Source organism: Salvelinus alpinus, chromosome 12 (assembly GCF_045679555.1).
Source record: "Salvelinus alpinus chromosome 12, SLU_Salpinus.1, whole genome shotgun sequence".
Taxonomy (NCBI): Eukaryota; Metazoa; Chordata; class Actinopteri; order Salmoniformes; family Salmonidae; genus Salvelinus; species Salvelinus alpinus.
Genome location: NC_092097.1, coordinates 33,387,112 through 33,406,366, shown reverse-complemented (window position 1 = coordinate 33,406,366; position 19,255 = coordinate 33,387,112). Strand labels below are relative to the sequence as shown.

At 40.8% G+C, this 19,255-nt stretch overlaps 2 protein-coding genes across 4 annotated transcripts; one reads left to right on the top strand and one right to left on the bottom strand.

Annotated features, from left to right (window-relative positions):
- The first annotated feature begins 4,036 nt into the window (after positions 1 to 4,036).
- LOC139535925 (probable Bax inhibitor 1) lies at positions 4,037 to 15,124 on the top strand. 3 transcript variants are annotated; one of them, XM_071335892.1, is made up of 10 exons: positions 4,037 to 4,170; positions 8,455 to 8,553; positions 10,702 to 10,810; positions 11,048 to 11,168; positions 11,812 to 11,860; positions 11,955 to 12,052; positions 12,308 to 12,387; positions 12,558 to 12,658; positions 12,945 to 13,020; positions 13,294 to 15,124. In XM_071335892.1, exons 2-10 carry the CDS (start codon positions 8,468 to 8,470, stop codon positions 13,312 to 13,314), a joined length of 741 nt encoding a protein of 246 aa, XP_071191993.1. In that variant the 5' UTR covers positions 4,037 to 4,170; positions 8,455 to 8,467; the 3' UTR covers positions 13,315 to 15,124. The 3 variants fall into 3 exon arrangements, with proteins under 3 accessions (XP_071191993.1, XP_071191992.1, XP_071191994.1); XM_071335891.1 differs by having other exon boundaries at positions 13,291 to 14,515; XM_071335893.1 differs by lacking the exon at positions 8,455 to 8,553 and having other exon boundaries at positions 4,045 to 4,170; positions 13,291 to 13,453.
- A 674-nt stretch (positions 15,125 to 15,798) lies between these two features.
- LOC139535926 (ly6/PLAUR domain-containing protein 1-like) lies at positions 15,799 to 18,677 on the bottom strand. The gene is made up of 3 exons (XM_071335894.1): positions 18,371 to 18,677; positions 16,537 to 16,674; positions 15,799 to 16,360 (listed from the first exon to the last, which is right to left on the bottom strand). The coding sequence occupies exons 1-3, from the start codon at positions 18,420 to 18,422 to the stop codon at positions 16,131 to 16,133; spliced, it is 420 nt and encodes a 139-aa protein (XP_071191995.1). The 5' UTR covers positions 18,423 to 18,677; the 3' UTR covers positions 15,799 to 16,130.
- Positions 18,678 to 19,255: the final 578 nt, after the last annotated feature.

The following is a 19,255-nucleotide window of genomic DNA, read 5'->3' as shown; positions in this document are numbered from 1 at the left end:
TCCAACTTAAAACGGCCTGTGGTGTTGATGGTATCCTCAATGAAATTATAAAATATACAAACCACAAATTCCATTTGGCTATACTTAAACTCTTTAACATCATCATTAGCTCTGGCATCTTCCCCAATATTTGGAACCAAGGACTGATCACCCCAATCCACAAAAGTGGAGACAAATTTGACACCAATAACTACCATGGGATATGCGTCAACAGCAACATAGGGAAAATCCTCTGCATTATCATTAAAAGCAGACTCGTACAATTCTGCAGCGAAAACAATGTACTGAGCAAATGTCAAATTGGCTTTTTACCAAATTACCATACGACAGACCACGTATTCACCCTGCACACCCCAATTGACAAAAGGTCTGCTATACAAATTGATGGAAAGTGGTGTTGGGGGGAAAACATACGACATTATAAAATCCATGTACACAAACAAGTGTGCAGTAAAAAAATTCAAAAACCACACATATTTCTTTCCACAGGGCCGTGGGGTGAGACAGGGATGCAGCTTAAGCTTCACCCTCTTCAACATATATATCAACGAATTGGCGAGGGCATTAGAAAAGTCTGCAGCACCCGGCCTCACCCTACTAGAATCTGAAGTCAAATGTCTACTGTTTGCTGATGATCTGGTGCTTCTGTCCCCAACCAAGGAGGGCCTACAGCAGCACCTAGGTCTTCTGCACAGATTCTGTCAGATCTGGCCACTGACAGTAAATCTCAGTAAGACTAAAATAAGGGTGTTCCAAAAAAGGTCCAGTTGCCAGGACCACAAATACAAATTCCATCTCGACACCGTTGCCCTAGATAACACAAAAAACTATACATACCTCGGACTAAACATCAGCGCCACAGGTAACTTCCACAAAGCTGTGAATGAGCTGAGACAAGGCAAGAAGTGCCTTCTATGACATCAAAGGGAACATAAAATTCGACATACCAATTAGGATCTGGCAAAAAAATACTTGAATCAGTTATAGAATTCATTGCCCTTCATGGTTGTGAGGTCTGGGATCCGCCCACCAACCATAAATTCACAAAATGGGACAAACACCAAATTGAGACTATGCATGCAGAATTCTGCAAAAATATCCTCCGTGTACAACGTTAAACACCAAATAATGCATGCAGAGCAGAATTAGGCCGATACCCGCTAATTATCAAAATCCTGAAAAGAGACGTTAAATTCTACAACCACCTAAAAGGAAGAGATTCCCAAACCTTCCATAACAAAGCCATCACCTACAGAGAGATGAACCTGGAGAAGAGTCCCCTAAGCAAGCTGGTCCTGGGGCTCTGTTCACAAACACAAACAGACCCCATAGAGCCCCAGGACAGCCACACAATTAGATCCAACCAAATCAAGAGAAAACTAAAAGATAATTACTTGACACATTGGAAAGAATTAACAAATCAACTGAGCAAACTACAATGCTATTTGGCCCTGAACAGAGAGTACATAGTGGCAGAATACCTGACCACTGTGACTGACCCAAACTTAAGGAAAGCTTTGACTATGTACAGACTCAGTGAGCATAGCCTTGCTATTGAGAAAGCTGGCTCTCAAGAGAAGACAGGCTATGTGCACACTGCTCACAAAAGGAGGTGGAAACTGAGCTGGACTTCCTAACCTCCTACCAAATGTATGACCATATTAGAGACACATATTTCCCTCAGATTACACAGATCCACAAAGAATTCAAAAACTAACCCAAATTTGATAAACTCCTATATCTACTGGGTGAAATACCACAGTGTGCCATCACAGCAGCAAGATCTGTGACCTGTTGCCACAAGGGCAACCAGTGAAGAACAAACACCATTGTAAATACATCCCATATTTATGTTTATTTACTTTCCATGTTGTACTATTTGCACATCGTTACAACACTGTATATACAGTGGGGAGAACAAGTATTTGATACACTGCCGATTTTGCAGGTTTTCCTACTTACAAAGCATGTAGAGGTCTGTAATTTTTATCATAGGTACACTTCAACTATGAGAGACGGAATCTAAAACAAAAATCCAGAAAATCACATTGTATGATTTTTAAGTAATTAATTTGCATTTTATTGCATGACATAAGTATTTGATACATCAGAAAAGCAGAACTTAATATTTGGTACAGAAACCTTTGTTTGCAATTACAGAGATCATACGTTTCCTGTAGTTCTTGACTAGGTTTGCACACACTGCAGCAGGGATTTTGGCCCACTCCTCCCTACAGATCTTCTCCAGATCCTTCAGGTTTCGGGGCTGTCGCTGGGCAATACGGACTTTCAGCTCCCTCCAAAGATTTTCTATTGGGTTCAGGTCTGGAGACTGGCTAGGCCACTCCAGGACCTTGAGATGCTTCTTACGGAGCCACTCCTTAGTTGCCATGGCTGTGTGCTTCGTGTCGTTGTCATGCTGGAAGACCCAGCCACGACCCATCTTCAATGCTCTTACTGAGGGAAGGAGGTTGTTGGCCAAGATCTCGCGATACATGGCCCCATCCATCCTCCCCTCAATACGGTGCAGTCGTCCTGTCCCCTTTGCAGAAAAGCATCCCCAAAGAATGATGTTTCCACCTCCATGCTTCACGGTTGGGATGGTGTTCTTGGGGTTGTACTCATACTTCTTCTTCCTCCAAACACGGCGAGTGGAGTTAGACCAAAAAGCTCTATTTTTGTCTCATCAGACCACATGACCTTCTCCCATTCCTCCTCTGGATCATCCAGATGGTCATTGGCAAACTTCAGACGGGCCTGGACATGCACTGGCTTAAGCAGGGGGACCTTGCGTGCGCTGCAAGATTTTAATCCATGACGGCGTAGTGTGTTACTAATGGTTTTCTTTGAGACTGTGGTCCCAGCTCTCTTCAGGTCATTGACCAGGTCCTGCCGTGTAGTTCTGGGCTGATCCCTCACCTTCCTCATGATCATTGATGCCCCACGAGGTGAAATCTTGCATGGAGCCCCAGACCGAGGGTGATTGACCGTCATCTTGAACTTCTTCCATTTTCTAATAATTGCGCCAACAGTTGTTTCCTTCTCACCAAGCTGCTTGCCTATTGTCCTGTAGCCCATCCCAGCCTTGTGCAGGTCTACAATTTTATCCCTGATGTCCTTACACAGCTCTCTGGTCTTGGCTATTGTGGAGAGGTTGGAATCTGTTTGATTGAGTGTGTGGACAGGTGTCTTTTATACAGGTAACGAGTTCAAACAGGTGCAGTTAATACAGGTAATGAGTGGAGAACAGGAGGGCTTCTTAAAGAAAAACTAACAGGTCTGTGAGAGCCGGAATTCTTACTGGTTGGTAGGTGATCAAATACTTATGTCATGCAATAAAATGCAAATTAATTATTTAAAAATCATACAATGTGATTTTCTGGATTTTTGTTTTAGATTCCGTCTCTCACAGTTGAAGTGTACCTATGATAAAAATGACAGACCTCTACATGCTTTGTAAGTAGGAAAACCTGCAAAATCGGCAGTGTATCAAATACTTGTTCTCCCCACTGTAGACATAATGTGACATTTGAAATGTCTTATTATTTTGGAACTTCTGTGAGTGTAATGTTTACTGTTCATTTTTATTGTTTATTTCACTTTTGTTTATTATCTACTTCACTTGCTTTGGCAATGTTAACATATGTTTCCCATGCCAATAAAGCCCTTAAATTGAATTGATATTAGAGAAAGGAGTAGCTCTGGCTAAAGTACGTAAAGAAGCTGCAAGATTATTCTACTCAAGATAGACCAGAGCATGTCGTTTCAAATGGGAACAAATAAGTCATAGTGGGCAGAGCCAAGCACGCATGTATTTGATAGAACGCTAAACGCAATTTTTAAATAAACTTTTGCAAAGGTTAAAATCTACAAAACTCAGTCCACTCTGTTCGTAACAGATTCTAGTTTTGGCAACAGTAAACGGTATTGAGATCAAATGTTTCATCGATGAGAACGTTTGCATAATTCCGGCCAAAATCCATCTCACTCCATCTTCTCCCACTGGGCTTCCTCTCATCGCCATATTTGGTAGTGAGCGGAAACGCCATCCGGATGCTTCACACTTGTACTTTCAGTGAAATATCTGGCTCATTTGTGGAAACAGCTTACCTTTCGTTAGCTATCTAAAAATCTATCTGTTGCTGATCGTTGTGCAAATATCACCATCAGGTAATTTGTATTATATATAAAATGCAGCTATCCAGAAAGTTGTAAACGACACCTGCTCTTATGTTCGTTTTGACGTCTGATAATGAAAAGCCAGAGAAGGGAAAACGTTGTTAGCCAATGTCAACATAAAATAGCTATTTAGTGGGCTTGTTCGACATTGCAGCCAATCAGTCACTACCGACTGACTGATCTAAATAACTTCCCATTAAAATGTGTAGATCAGTCAGTCAATTCACCCATGCTACATTACGTGTTTGATGCTCTCGAACACGGCCAATGTTAGATAGCTAACGTTAAATGGTTGACTTTCTACTCACATTTTATTTATCCATAAAACTGATCTAACGTTATCCTGTCACCTGGTTTTTATTTGAAGGTTTTTGGTTAACTATTTTACAATAGGCAACTGTACTTCATCGGAGTGAAGTTAGCTAGTTTTAGATAGCTTGTTCACTGTTTCGTGTAAGGTTAAGTTTGTTTGAGTTACGCTTGATTGGGTAAGGGCCTTCGTTAGCCAAGTTAGCTAGGATAGCGTGCTGGCATTAGATATCTGGCTATCATGACAGCGCCCCTTCAACTAGCCATCTGTTTGGGAGCACCTAAACGCTAGCTATCTTAGTTTACGATTACATTAACAATTAACAATCCAGGAAGTTAGCTTCCTGGATGCACTATCTTCTTCTACCACTAAAAGCCCTTGCCGCGTTCATGTACTAGTCGGAACTCGGAAATGAACGACTTGCTTACTGGTTGTTGTTGTACTCGTGCCGCGTTTAACCATTTGGCAAGTCGTACAATTCCGAGTTTCCTAGTTCAGATTAGCAAATGAGCATGGCAACTGTCATTTTGAATCAGTGCGTATTGGCCTGATGTAACTGATCAATTGTCGACTCGTGTGCGTTTACGATAAGGTTTCATTACGTTTGACAAAAGTGTTGACTATTAGTTTACTGTAGGCCTAATTACCCGTAATAGTTTGTTACTCTGGGGGATTTTGGCCACGGTGTATTGGCTAACAGTAACTGTGTGTTTAGTTATCGGTGGCGCAACTGTTGCTACAGTAGCTAAGTAACGTTAAATCTGAAACGTAGCCAGAGATGGTCATTGTGAGACAGCGCTATATAAGAATTGAACTCAGGAAGCCCCTTACCACAATCCCTTACAACCAAGTCAGTGAAAAACTAAATGCCATACAAGACCTTCGTAATTTTTTTTATTTTTTATTTCACCTTTATTTAACCAGGTAGGCTAGTTGAGAACAAGTTCTCATTTGCAACTGCGACCTGGCCAAGATAAAGCAAAGCAGTGTGACACAGACAACAACACAGAGTTACACATGGAGTAAACAATAAACAAGCCAATACCACAATAAACAAGTCAATGACACAGTAGAAAAAAGAAAGTCTATATACAGTGTGTGCAAAAGGCATGAGGAGGTAGGCAATAAATAGGCCATAGGAGCAAATAATTACAATTTAGCAGATTAACACTGGAGTGATAAATGAGCAGATGATGATGTGCAAGTAGAGATACTGGTGTGCAAAAGAGCAGAAAAGTAAATAAAATAAAAACAGTATGGGGATGAGGTATGTAGATTGGGTGGGCTATTTACAGATGGACTATGTACAGCTGCAGCGATCGGTTAGCTGCTCAGATAGTTGATGTTTAAAGTTGGTGAGGGAAATAAAAGTCTCCAACTTCAGCGATTTTTGCAATTCGTTCCAGTCACTGGCAGCAGAGAACTGGAAGGAAAGGCGGCCAAATGAGGTGTTGGCTTTGGGGATGATCAGTGAGATATACCTGCTGGAACATGTGAACTGAGATAAGGAGGAGCTTTACCTAGCATAGACTTATAGATGACCTGGAGCCAGTGGGTCTGGCGACGAATATGTAGCGAGGGCCAGCCGACTAGAGCATACAGGTCGCAGTGGTGGGTGGTATAAGGTGATTTGGTAACAAAACGGATGGCACTGTGATAGACTGCATCCAGTTTGCTAAGTAGAGTGTTGGAAGCTATTTTGTAGATGACATCGCCGAAGTCGAGGATCGGTAGGATAGTCAGCTTTACTAGGGTAAGTTTGGCGGCGTGAGTGAAGGAGGCTTTGTTGCGAAATAGAATAGAATAGATTTTAGATTTGATTTTGTATTTGAGATGTTTAATATGAGTCTGGAAGGAGAGTTTACAGTCTAGCCAGACACCTAGGTATTTATAGTTGTCCACATATTCTAGGTCGGAACCGTCCAGGGTGGTGATGCTAGTCGGGCGAGCGGGTGCGGGCAGGGAACGGTTGAAAAGCATGCATTTGGTTTTACTAGCGTTTAAGAGCAGTTGGAGGCCACGGAAGGAGTGTTGTATGGCATTGAAGCTCGTTTGGAGGTTAGTTAGCACAGTGTCCAAGGAAGGGCCAGAAGTATACAGAATGGTGTCGTGTGCGTAGAGGTGGATCAGGGAATCGACCGCAGCAAGAGCGACATCATTGATATATACAGAGAAAAGAGTCGGCCCGAGAATTGAACCCTGTGGTACCCCCATAGAGACTGCCAGAGGTCCGGACAACATGCCCTCCGATTTGACACACTGAACTCTGTCTGCAAAGTAGTTGGTGAACCAGGCGAGGCAGTCATTAGAAAAACCAAGGCTATTGAGTCTGCCGATAAGAATACGGTGATGCCGTAATGCCAGGCTAATCATTACACTAATTATTGCTTTGCATAAGAGGAGGCTACATTTGTTCAATTTCAGACCCACACAGTTAACGTTAGCTGTCTATTTGATCTGCCCAAGTATGTGATCCATAATATAAAGAATGAAGTGAAAAAAGTACTTTTGGCTCAGGTGATTCAGCCAGACTTTTTTTTTTTCACTTTCATTCCAGGACATATACAGTGAGGGAAAAAAGTATTTGATCCCCTGCTGATTTTGTACGTTTACCCACTGACAAAGAAATTATCAGTCTATAATTTTAATGGTAGGTTTATTTGAACAGTGAGAGACAGAATAACAACAAAAAAATCCAGAAAAATGCATGTCAAAAATGTTATAAATTGATTTGCATTTTAATGAGGGAAATAAGTATTTGACCCCCTCTCAATCAGAAAGATTTCTGGCTCCAAGGTGTCTTTTACACAGGTAACGAGCTGAGATTAGAGTGCTCCTAATCTCAGCTCGTTACCTGTATAAAAGACACCTGTCCACAGAAGCAATCAATCAATCAGATTCCAAACTCTCCTCCATGGCCAAGACCAAAGAGCTCTCAAAAGATGTCAGGGACAAGATTGTAGACCTACACAAGGCTGGAATGAGCTACAAGACCATCGCCAAGCAGCTTGGTGAGAAGGTGACAACAGTTGGTGCGATTATTCGCAAATGGAAGAAACACAAAAGAACTGTCAATCTCCCTCGGCCTGGGGCTCCATAGAAGATCTCACCTCGTGGAGTTGCATCGATCATGAGAACAGTGAGGAATCAGCCCAGAACTACAAGGGAGGATCTTGTCAATGATCTCAAGGCAGCTGGGACCATAGTCACCAAGAAAACAATTGGTAACACACTACGCCGTGAAGGACTGAAATCCTGCAGCGCCTGCAAGGTCCCCCTGCTCAAGAAAGCACATATACATGCCCGTCTGAAGTTTGCCAATGAACATCTGAATGATTCAGAGGACAACTGGGGGAAAGTGTTGTGGTCAGATGAGAACAAAATGGAGCTCTTTGGCATCAACTCAACTCGCCGTGTTTGGAGGAGGAGGAATGCTGCCTATGACCCCAAGAACACCATCCCCACCGTCAAACATAGAGGTGGAAACATTATGCTTTGGGGTGTTTTTCTGCTAACGGGACAGGACAACTTCACCGCATCAAAGGGACGATGGACGGGGCCATGTACCATCAAATCTTGGGTGAGAACCTCCTTCCCTCAGCCAGGGCATTGAAATGGGTCGTGGATGGGTATTCCAGCATGACAATGACCCAAAACACACGGCCAAGGCAACAAAGGAGTGGCCTAGCCAGTCTCAGACCCTCATTAAAATGCAAATCAATTTATAACATTTTTGACATGAGTTTTTCTTGATTTTTTTGTTATTCTGTCTCTCACTGTTCAAATAAACCTACCATTAAAATTATAGTGGGCAAACGTACAAAATCATCAGGGGATCAAATACTTTCCCCCCTCACTATAGCTAGTTCAAGTTTTATTTAATTAAGAAGGCTGTTTATTTCAAGCCATTACTGTACTAATCAACAGTAATGCCTAATGTCCATCACATATTTGTTTTGTTTCAGGAAATTTTATTCCATGGACAGGGTCCAACCAAGTCCAGACAAGATGAACATGTTTGATCGGAATATACATTTTGATTCCCTTTTTAAATTTTCCCAAATGTAAGTTACTATTTCCACACACTATCTGACAACATTAAGGAGACTTACTGGCATCATTAGTGTTGTCATCATGAGTTAGTCATTGAACAGAAGCAGTCTGTACTGGTCACTAACAGGCTTTGCTACTGTTGCAGGCATTGGTGTGTTACTAAATTACAATATGACTAGATTAGTCCTAACTGATGAGTTGGACATTTTATGTTAAAATACATTTTCTGTAGAGCTTAACCTGTTCCTCATACAATAAAAACTCTCCCCTTGATCTCACCTCCTGCTCCACTCAGGCTACAAGCATACCTGATTCTGGGTGGGTGGGTTGGGTGTAGTGATAGATCAATTAATCTGTTGATGTTAGGCTTTGTGGGTGTTGCATGTGATGTGCACTACCATTCAAATGTTTGGGGTCACTTAGAAATTTCCTTTTTTTTTTCGTCCATTAAAATATAAAATTGATCAGAAATGCAGTGTAGACATTGTTAATGTTGTAAATGACCATTGTAGCTGGAAACGGCAGTTTTTTTATGGAATATGTACACAGGCATACAGAGGCCCATTATCAGCAACCTTCACTCATGTTCCAATGACGCGTTGTGTTAGCTAATCCAAGTTTATCATTTTAAAAGGCTAATTGATCATTAGAACACCCTTTTGCAATTATGTTAGCACAGCTGAAAACTGTTGTCCTGATTTAAAGAAGCAATAAAACTGTGCTTCTTTAGACTAGTTGAGTATCTGGAGCATCAGCATTTGTGGGTTCGATTAGACTCAAAATGGCCAGAAACAAATAACTTTCTTCTGAAACTTGTCAGGCTATTCTTGTTCTGAGAAATGAAGGCTATTCCATGTGAGAAATTGCCAGTAAACTGAAGATCTCATACAACGCTGTGTACTACTCCCTTAACAGAAGAGCGCAAACTGTCTCTAACCAGAATAGAAAGAGGAGTGGGAGGCCCCGGTGCACAACTGAGCAAGAGGACAAGTACATTAGAGTGTCTAGTTTGAGAAACAGACACCTCACAAGTCCTCAACAGGCAGCTTCATTAAATAGTACCCGCAAAACAGTCTCAATGTCAACAGTGAAGAGGCGACTCCGGGATGCTGGCCTTCTAGGCAGAGTTCCTCTGTCAAGTGTCTGTTCTTTTGACCATCCTAATCTTTTCTTTTTATTGGCCAGTCTGGGATATGTCTTTTTCTTTGCAACTCTGCCTGAGACATGAGAGACATAGAGAAGATTAAGAGATATGTATGTGCATGTATATACAGTTGAAGTTTACATACTTAGGTTGGAGTCATTAAAACTCATTTTTCAGTTTGGCCATAATGACCATCGTTATGTTTGGAGGAAAAAGGAGGATGCTTGCAAGCTGAAGAACACCATCCCAACCGTGAAGCACGGGGCTGGCAGCATCTTGTTGTGGGGGTGCTTTGCTGCAGGAGGGACTGGTGCACTTCACAAAATAGACAGCATCATGAGGAAAGGAAATGAATGTGGATCGATTGAAGCAACATCTCAAGACATCAGTCAGGAAGTTAAAGCTTGGTCGCAAATGGATCTTCCAAATGGACAATGACCCCAAGCATACTTCCAAAGTTGTGGGAAAATGGCTTAAGGACAACAAAGTCAAGGTATTGGCGTGGCCATCACAAAGCCCTGACCTCAATCCAATAGAACATTTGTGGGCAGAACTGAAAAAGCATGTGCGAGCAAGGAGGCCTACAAACCTGACTCAGTTACACCAGCTCTGTCAGGAGGAATGGGCCAAAATTCACCCAATTTGTGGGAAGCTTGTGGAAGGCTACCTGAAATGTTTGACCCAAGTTAAACAATTTATAGGCAATGCTACCAAATACTAATTGAGTGTATGTAAACTTCTGACCCACTGGGAATGTGATGAAAGAAATAAAAACTGAAATAAATCAATCTCTCTATTCTGACATTTCACATTCTTAAAATAGTGGTGATCCTAAATGACCTAAGACAGGGAATTTTTTACGAGGATTAAATGTCAGGAATTGTGAAAAACTGAGTTTAAATGTATTTGGCTAAGGTGTATGTAAACTTCCGACTTCAACTGTGTGTGTGTATATATATATATATATGTGTGTCTGTGTGTTCCTCATACAGTACAACTCTCCCTTCTGTCTCAGCTCCCGCTCCACTCAGCTGCACCTGAAGAATGTCTACTCCAGCCTGGCCCTGTGCATGTTTGTGGCTGCAGCTGGAGCCTACGTCCACGTCATCACCAGACTATTCCAGGTAAACGGAGATAGTGGTAGCCATAGGAACAAGTACAACTAAACTGAAGCACTCTATTAGTGTGTTGTAACTATTAAGAACACTTAAGTGTGTGTGTGGAGTTGGGGGTAGATTTCACAAAAGAGGGTCATATAACATATGATTGTGTGGTAATGTTTTGCATTAACTGGTAATTGACAATCACCATTTATCTTATTACATTATAATAACTGTTGCTGTGTGTTTTATGTCCATTAGGGTGGGCTGTTAACCATACTGGGCTCCCTGGCCATGATGGTCTGGCTGACGATGACCCCCCACTGCCCTCAGACGGAGAAGAAGAGACTGGCCATCCTCTCTGGCTTTGCCTTCTTCACAGGTAATCTCTTGTGGACAGATCTATGTAAATATAACTGGTAACGTAGAATCTGTCTGGAAGGAATGGGACGCGTAGGATAACGAGCAGCAGTAGTTTCGTTGTTTGGGTTTTCCGTCACTGGTTATTTGGACAATCACGATTTCGCAGGTGTTAGCATTTTTTGGAAGGGGAGGGGACATTCAGCCCTGTAACTTGCATAGAGAGGGTGGAGCTCCTCGTTCCAGTTCCGCTCTTTGTTTTAGCATGTCTTGATCCCTTCTCTTAACACCTATGGACCCAGAACTTAATTGAGCAGCTGACCAATTACACAAGACTTTATTTCTGGGTTAACGAAGGTTACTTGACAGGTAACCTCATCTGCCTCATAGCGCTGTCAGAAAAGGGCCTACACAGTGTGTGTGTGTGTACTTGTTCACTCACCCTCATGCATTTTAAAAGCTTTGGATTGGTGCAAACATGGCTGGAGGGAGTTGCCACCATATTCCTTACACCAGTCCATTCCTTTTTAATAAATCCTTGAGGGGGAGGGTACGAGTGCACACTTCCAAAGAAGGGTAGAGAATCTGAACGCAGCCTATGTATTTTTAGCTATTGTAGTGGTCATGTGCTGATATTTTATGTTTTTTTTCCTTCTCCATTCCAGGTGTTGGTTTGGGCCCAACCATGGATTACATAATCTCTATTAACCCTAGGTAAAATGACAATAATGATCTGTAAGTAGCTAGTTTCCTTTTGACTGAAGGTTTTTCTAAATGTTTCTCATATCTGCTCTCCTTCTCCAACCAGCATCATAGTTACAGCCTTCCTGGGGACCTCCATCATCTTTGTGTCCTTCACACTGAGTGCTCTCTACGCCCAGCGTAGGAGCTTCCTCTTCCTCTGGGGTAAAGTGTTGTCTGCTGCTAACCACATTGTGTAATGTAAAGGAATTGAAACTATAGAACGTAAACTTGCACACCTTGACGTGCTACTAGGTCAGATACATGGAGAAAATAGTCTAGTTATTACCAGTGTCCTGGAGTTTTATTTTTTCACATTTTTATTAAGGGACTGAAACTAACCGCTCCGGTTTTAGTGAAACTGTACTGTTGTACAAAATAAATGTTACTAAATTAAAATACCCCATGTCTGCCTTTCAGGTACTCTGACGTCCGGATTGTCCATCCTGCTCCTGGTCTCTTTCCTCAACATGTTCCTGGGGTCTGTCATGTTGTTCAAGGTAAGAGGAAAACAACCTACTATAGTCATGTTTGCATTGTTTTGAATAATAATAATACTATACACAGTGCTGTCCAACACTACTCTTCAATGACTTAGTTATAGTATGACACAGAATGTGTGCTAGTTGTCATTTTCACCAATAAAGCGTTTCTGTTTTTGTGTGTGTAGGCTCACATATACCTTGGCCTGGCCATCATGTGTGGATTTGTGCTGTTTGACACTCAACTCATCATTGAGAAGGCTGAGATGGGAGACAAAGACTACATCTGGTAAGGGGGACACACTCTCTGGACCTGGTGAAGAGGGTGGGGGACTAGTTGTTGAAACAGTCTTTTGCCATTGTGATCTGGAATTTAGAAACGTGCATGGGTGTGTCTGTCAGGCCATGCAATCTTTCCTTATCTAACACATTAAAACATAGAGTAGGATATACAATGCAATTGGTGCGGACTTGGTATTATGTAGACTGTGTCAATAGCTTGGCTCTTTTACAATGAACTTTAAGTGTTTTTATAAGATATTTGTTAACTCTTTTCTCTCTTCACCCTATTGAAGGCACTCTGTGGATCTCTTCTTGGACTTTGTGACTATCTTCAGGAAGCTAATGGTTATTCTGGCCATGAATGAGAAGGTACAATATTGGCAAGGGTGCTCAAACACAGTGCATTTTTTATGTAGTATACCAACTATACTATACTTCCACTAACTCTTATACACTTTGCTATGTTTTGAACAATCTAATAATATGCACATAGGACCAGAAAGCATCCTAAATACTATGTATGATTAACCAGCATATTCTTGTACTTTGCACTGCCAGGTTAATAATGGTTTGAGGTTAGTTAGGTGAGAATTTGTTTGTTTTATGTAGAGCTGTATTGTAAATATGTTATTTATTTAGCAGGACAACAAGAAAAATAAGTAAATTAAGTGGAGGAAAGAGGAAAGATCTGTGACCTGGAATTGCATCAGGAGTGCTTCTGGTGCATTCGCCTTAACTGCTTGATTATTATTCATTATTTAGACCATGATTTGATTTTGTTCTTTGGTATATTGTCTTAATTTTTAGGAATCGATTGGTTGCATTTGGAATTTGACTTTGGCATAAGGTTTGATGTATTTGAGCTTTGATGTAAAAGCTCTAGAAGTCCCATTTTGAAGGGACCGTGTAGTTGCTTTGAAGTAATTAACACAGACTTATTTTGATAGTTATTTTCACATTGTGTGGTAACAAGTGTTGAGGAGACAATTGTACAAATTATTTTTTCCCATGTGAACAATGCCTCAAATTATTAAAAAAGGCAATTTTTTTATATACCTACTGATAAGTACAATAACAGTTTGCATTTGTGGGACCTCTTTCAGTAGCTGTGAATATAATGGAAATGGATACATTTACTGCAAAGAGGATGATAATTCTGTGAATATTATCTGTCCAGTTGGGAATTCTGCCACTTAAATAACCCCCCCACCCCACCATATTCGTCTCATAACGATGACATCGCAGGATTTCAGCGTTGTGATGAATGAAGAACATGAGTTCGTAGGGTGGTCATTTACATTGTTTATCATTGTTATTAGCATACCGGTATAACAAATATTACTACTTCTATTACAGTACAATCCCTTTCTAGGACATTTATTTTTTATGTCTGTTAAATGAAACCAGTAAATTACTGATTAGTTAAGGCATTGTCTTTCTCAAGGTGAGGATGCTCTTACATCAGTATTTTTTATTTTGTAGGTTGTCATTTAGGGGATGTTTTCAGAGTTTTTTATAAGATGCAAACGATTGCGTTCGAGGATTTTAATCATGTTAAATATCCAGACCTGGCCCAAAGCACCTCAATCAACATAAAAATGATTGCTATAGGAGTTGTATGGTAATTGCTGGTGGTGTTGTCCGCTATGGTGTCTAGAAAGTGATATATATTGATTGACTTGTGTTGAGAAGTGTAATATATTTTTCCAGATATTTCTTTTGTCAAGCTTGTTCTGTCTTTCCCCTACTAAAAAAGATTCAGTGCTTGAAACAGGTGAACAGTAGAGAACCTGTGTGTCATGTGCTATGGATTTTATTTTATGTATTGAGGTGAAATGAAATAAATAAATCCCACTCATCTTAATGGAATGTCCAGGAGTAACAAAATTGATTTACAAGGTGCACTTACAGTTTAATTGAGAAGTAATCTCTTGTGACAGGGGTTATAGGATTAATTGATAAGGTATGGCATTTCTGCCAAATTCAAACTATTCCAGTCAATTCAGTCACTGAAGCACATGGCATAGCATCCAATTACCAGTCAGAACTAGTCAGAACTAGTCTTCTACCCATTAATTCTGCATCCTTGGCTAAAGGATGAGCTGTTACAAAAGCTTCTTCCTTGATGTTGAGGGGAATCAAGATGCAGGGAAATGAACGGTTTCCATTCTGATATGGGTCATATTCCTTAGGTTTTCAACATTGGTTGAATGAAATTGAATATAGATGATCTGGCAGTCAAAGATCCTACCTGCTATGCACCTCAAGGCTTTCCTTTCTTAGAAGTGCCAATAACAATACAGGTTTACCAAACTATCACCTACTACTCATCTGAGGATTTTACGGTTTCAAAAATTAAATAACTGATCTCTTATACTGTGAAAACTTTTGCTTTTCCAGGAATTGCTGTTGTAAATCTACTAAATTAATGTAAGAATAAAAATGTGTTAAAATAAAGTTTAAATCAATGGGACTTGTAATTTGTTCATTATGATTTTTTTATGGGTTGCAAAGTATCACACACATCCCTACGGGTTTTTTAATCCTTAGTCTATTGACGCACCTGTGTATCAATCTAATTAACATGATTAAAAAATCCCCATCAAAATCTGTCAGTTTAAGATGTTTTTTTTGTTTTGTTGCATGGGCTGCGTCTCAATCCACCACATCAGCCTCTGTCAGCCTTCCAAAACTGCGGTGGAAAGTGGCTACAGTACTGTCAGACCAGGAGACATCCCAAAAATTGGTATTCTCACAAACCTCTGTAGCATCCTAACAGTTTGGCCTTTAACTATTATGACCACTCTATGGAAAGAGTCCCGTGGGACTCGCCTGAAATCAGTACCGCCGATGTGGCAACTTCTGTCTCTACTGTCCAAACTGTTTGGACAACAAACTAATATGCTAATTAGCTCTACAACCCCCACAAGTGTCATGGGACTTGTCTCAAGGTAACCCATACAAATGAATGGAGGTAGTTTTGTGGCAACAAAAAAGCAGATAAATATGTTTAAAAAAACAAACATTTCCTAACTCCTAGATTTCAGGACAGACACTTAAATCATATTCCTTATGATTTATTTTTAGACTGTCTTTTTTTGCCATGTATGAATGTGTTATTCAATGTGTTTCTATGGGCTATAGTAGTAAAGGCCAAATTCAATATTTTATTTAAATATATTTTTTGATACATAACGTGGTCCTAAAATTCAAAATCAAATTGCTTAATGATCCATGGTATGAGCATCTTAAAACAATTATATATGTTATCTTTGTAGACCAATTTCACTTATGTTTGTCACTCTTTTTGGTCAATGGAGCCATGTGTCAGTCAGCCCTGTTGGTAGATTGTAGAATCTCTGTCCACAGTAGACACAGTTTTTCCAGTCATCTCTCAGGGCAGTGTCTGTTGGCTCCAACGCAAGGCACCTCCATACCTGAGAACCTTCTGTCCAATCCAGGCAATACTAGTGTCCACATCAGGGAAGTGTTCCCATGGCAACAGTGATGATGAGGAGGGTAGTGGGTCTAGCGGGAGGATGGGTGGGGCCCAGGGAAATCCTGGGGGGGCGGGGTCCGTTGCAGAGGGGGGTGTTACAGCAGCTGATGCAGACAGAGCCCACCCGACCCGGGACGCAGAAGGACTGATACCCTGCTGATACGATTAGACAGGTGGAGAAAGAGGCACAGGTCTTCCTGTAGGACACACCTGGAGAGAGGGAGAGAGAGAACACTGAGACATCAAAGCCTTGGCCAAACGTTACACATGTCAAAGGGTGCAATTTTGTTTGTTATTGTAAAACAACAAAGATAATTTTTTATATTACTATTAACCCTGCTAGAATGGATTCAGACTTGACAGCAAAAAAAGTCCACCAGGCTCACCATTTTCACCCACAATCACCTCCTTCTGACAGGCATTCTGGATGTTTGCTGTGCAGTTGACAATGAACTTTGGAGCTGAACAGTCATTGTCCAACACAGTCTCTTCACAGTGGTAACACTGCATCTGAAAAGGCCAGCCTGACACACACGCATGCTTAAAATACATGGAAGGAAACATCTAGTTATGGTGCAATACAACATGGAAGCGCATTCACGTGTTTCCAAGCAACGTCCATGTAGATAAATGCAGTGCAGAATATCCACAAGAGGGAGCCATTTCCTTCTGTTGATGCCTCTATTCCTTCTCTAATACATAGACATGACCATTGGCTAGTGCCCTTTTCAATTAGCATGAGTTTAAACCCTCTAAAAATGCTACAGCCACTGCTTTTTAAATTACACTGTTTCTCGTTTTAACACCATATTATTATGACCACTGTCCCAGCAAAAAAGGGAGAGATCATCACATGCACCTTCAAGTTTGAAGGCTATCCAATATACAGAGAATCATTAGTATTAAGAATCCTTGGCAATCAATCAGTAGTCACCCAGCTCTGTTCAACAGAGATGTTTGGAGTTGATCTGTTGTTCGTCCTCTGACTATCTGGGCTGGATTGATGTTTATTTATGTTACATTTATTTAAATAGGGTGTCACCAATGAGACCAGGGTCTCTTTTGCAACGGAGACCTACACATACATAAAAACGAACTAAATACAGTACAACAAACAAACAAGAAAAACAGCCACATTCCTCGGCAAATAGTTCCCCAATCAATATTTTAAATTGCCCAAGTGTTATCAGAGCATCCAATTGCAGTGTATTTTGCAATTGGTTCCAGCAATGAGGTGGATTAAAACAAAACAAAAATGACGTATTTCGGTGGAAACCCGAGGAACCTCAAGAGTTAACCAATTCTGGGAGCGGGTTTTGTTTCTCATGATTTTTTTTTACTTTAACAACGAAGTTAGGTAAATTGGAAGCTTGTGTAGTAGGGTTTTTTTTAACAAAAGGAGAGTAATGAGTTGATCTACGGGACTTTAATGAGGACCAGACAACCTTTTGATACAGGATGCAACGGTGAGTATTAAAACTGTCACCAGTGGTAAAACGAATGGCGCTATGGTAGACGGCATCCAAAGGTTTAAGAGTAGAGGCTGCTGCAATATGTTATGCCAGCATGATCTGATGGGTATTGCTTGCAACTCATGAACAACATTATAGCAGCACTTTGTAAAACACATATCACTATACAGCTCCACTATTTTGAAATTGTATTACTATTTTTCTGTGTGATTGCATCCTATATGCATGGTTCTACATAGATCTGTCTGTCTGTAGGGTCATCTACCATAAAGAATAATCCAAAGTGGCCACACATACTGTATTATTATTGCATTATCCATATTTCAAACAAAGAGATTAACTGGTCTAACTATAGGCTAATGCTGTTGGAGCAGAAATTATTCATGCGTCTGTCTAAATGACAGAGACTGGTTTCATGATTTTGTGTTTATGACAGGTTGTCTCAGTCTTCAAAGGTAAAACAAGTTAAATAAATAATTAACTTCTGTCTATGTTCGTAATTGTGCATGGTTATCTTAAATTTAAAACGATTGCATACATACTTAGCCTACATTTGAGTTTAGAAAGTAAAATAAAATAGATGTGTGAGAAGCCATCCCACACGTAATGGCTATATTTTTAATTTGAGAGATTTTAGGGCACCGAGGCAATAATTGAGAAATTAATCAACACTGGGGATTGCAAATATTATACATAATATAAATAAACCTACACTGAACTGTACAAAAGAGAAACAGTAGATATGTACCTGAGCAGAGGACGCATCCACATAGAGAAGCGAGGAGAACAAACGATTGCATCTTCCATAAACTCCATCAAAAGGTTCCTTTGTCTCCAAAAAATATTACCCAGGTGTAAGGTTAGCCTCGACTTTAATTCACGCCTGATAAAGTATAGTGGAAGCAGTAATATCACCAGTAAGCGTCCAGAAGCCGAAATTGGTTCCAGTGGGTGGGCTTGCGTTTCCTAACTTGGATGCCGTGAGTGCGCTCTTGTGGGCAATCAATCTCAGAGTGCTGTGTGTAGTGATGTACAATTCGCAAACGATTCGTTCCCTTTGAACAACTCATTTTACTGACTCGAGAGTCATGATTCATTTTTCTGAGTGACTCGTTCATTTTAGTCGTACATTGACCAGCTAGTGCTGGTCGCAATGGGCCCTACAGAAGGATTAAGAGCACATGTATGCCTGATCTGTAAATGTGTCCGAGACTCCATTTGGAGGGTGTGACGCAATTGCGAAGCTTCCAGAGGCATGTAGAGGCTAAATTGTGCTCTGTACTGCATCGCTGTGCAGCTCCTACATTTTGTAGGGCTCTGCATGACGAATCCGACGTCTGAAGTGGCCGTACATAATTTACTGTGATACAGCCACCAAAGACGTCAGGGCTTTCATACTCCTTGCGCTTAGTGGAGCAGAACTATTGTGAAGGAAGTTGTCAAGGAAGTGAGTTTGTGTTCTAAGGCGCTGCATGGTCAATCTGTCGTCTGCATTGGGTTTGCTGCATTTAGGGTGACACTGCATATGCAGAAGTCAGGGCATTCATACTTCTGACACCTCGCCGAGCAGCACAGAGCTGTTGTGAATGAAGTTGTCAAGGAAGTGAGTTTATGTTTATACAAGACGTCCCGC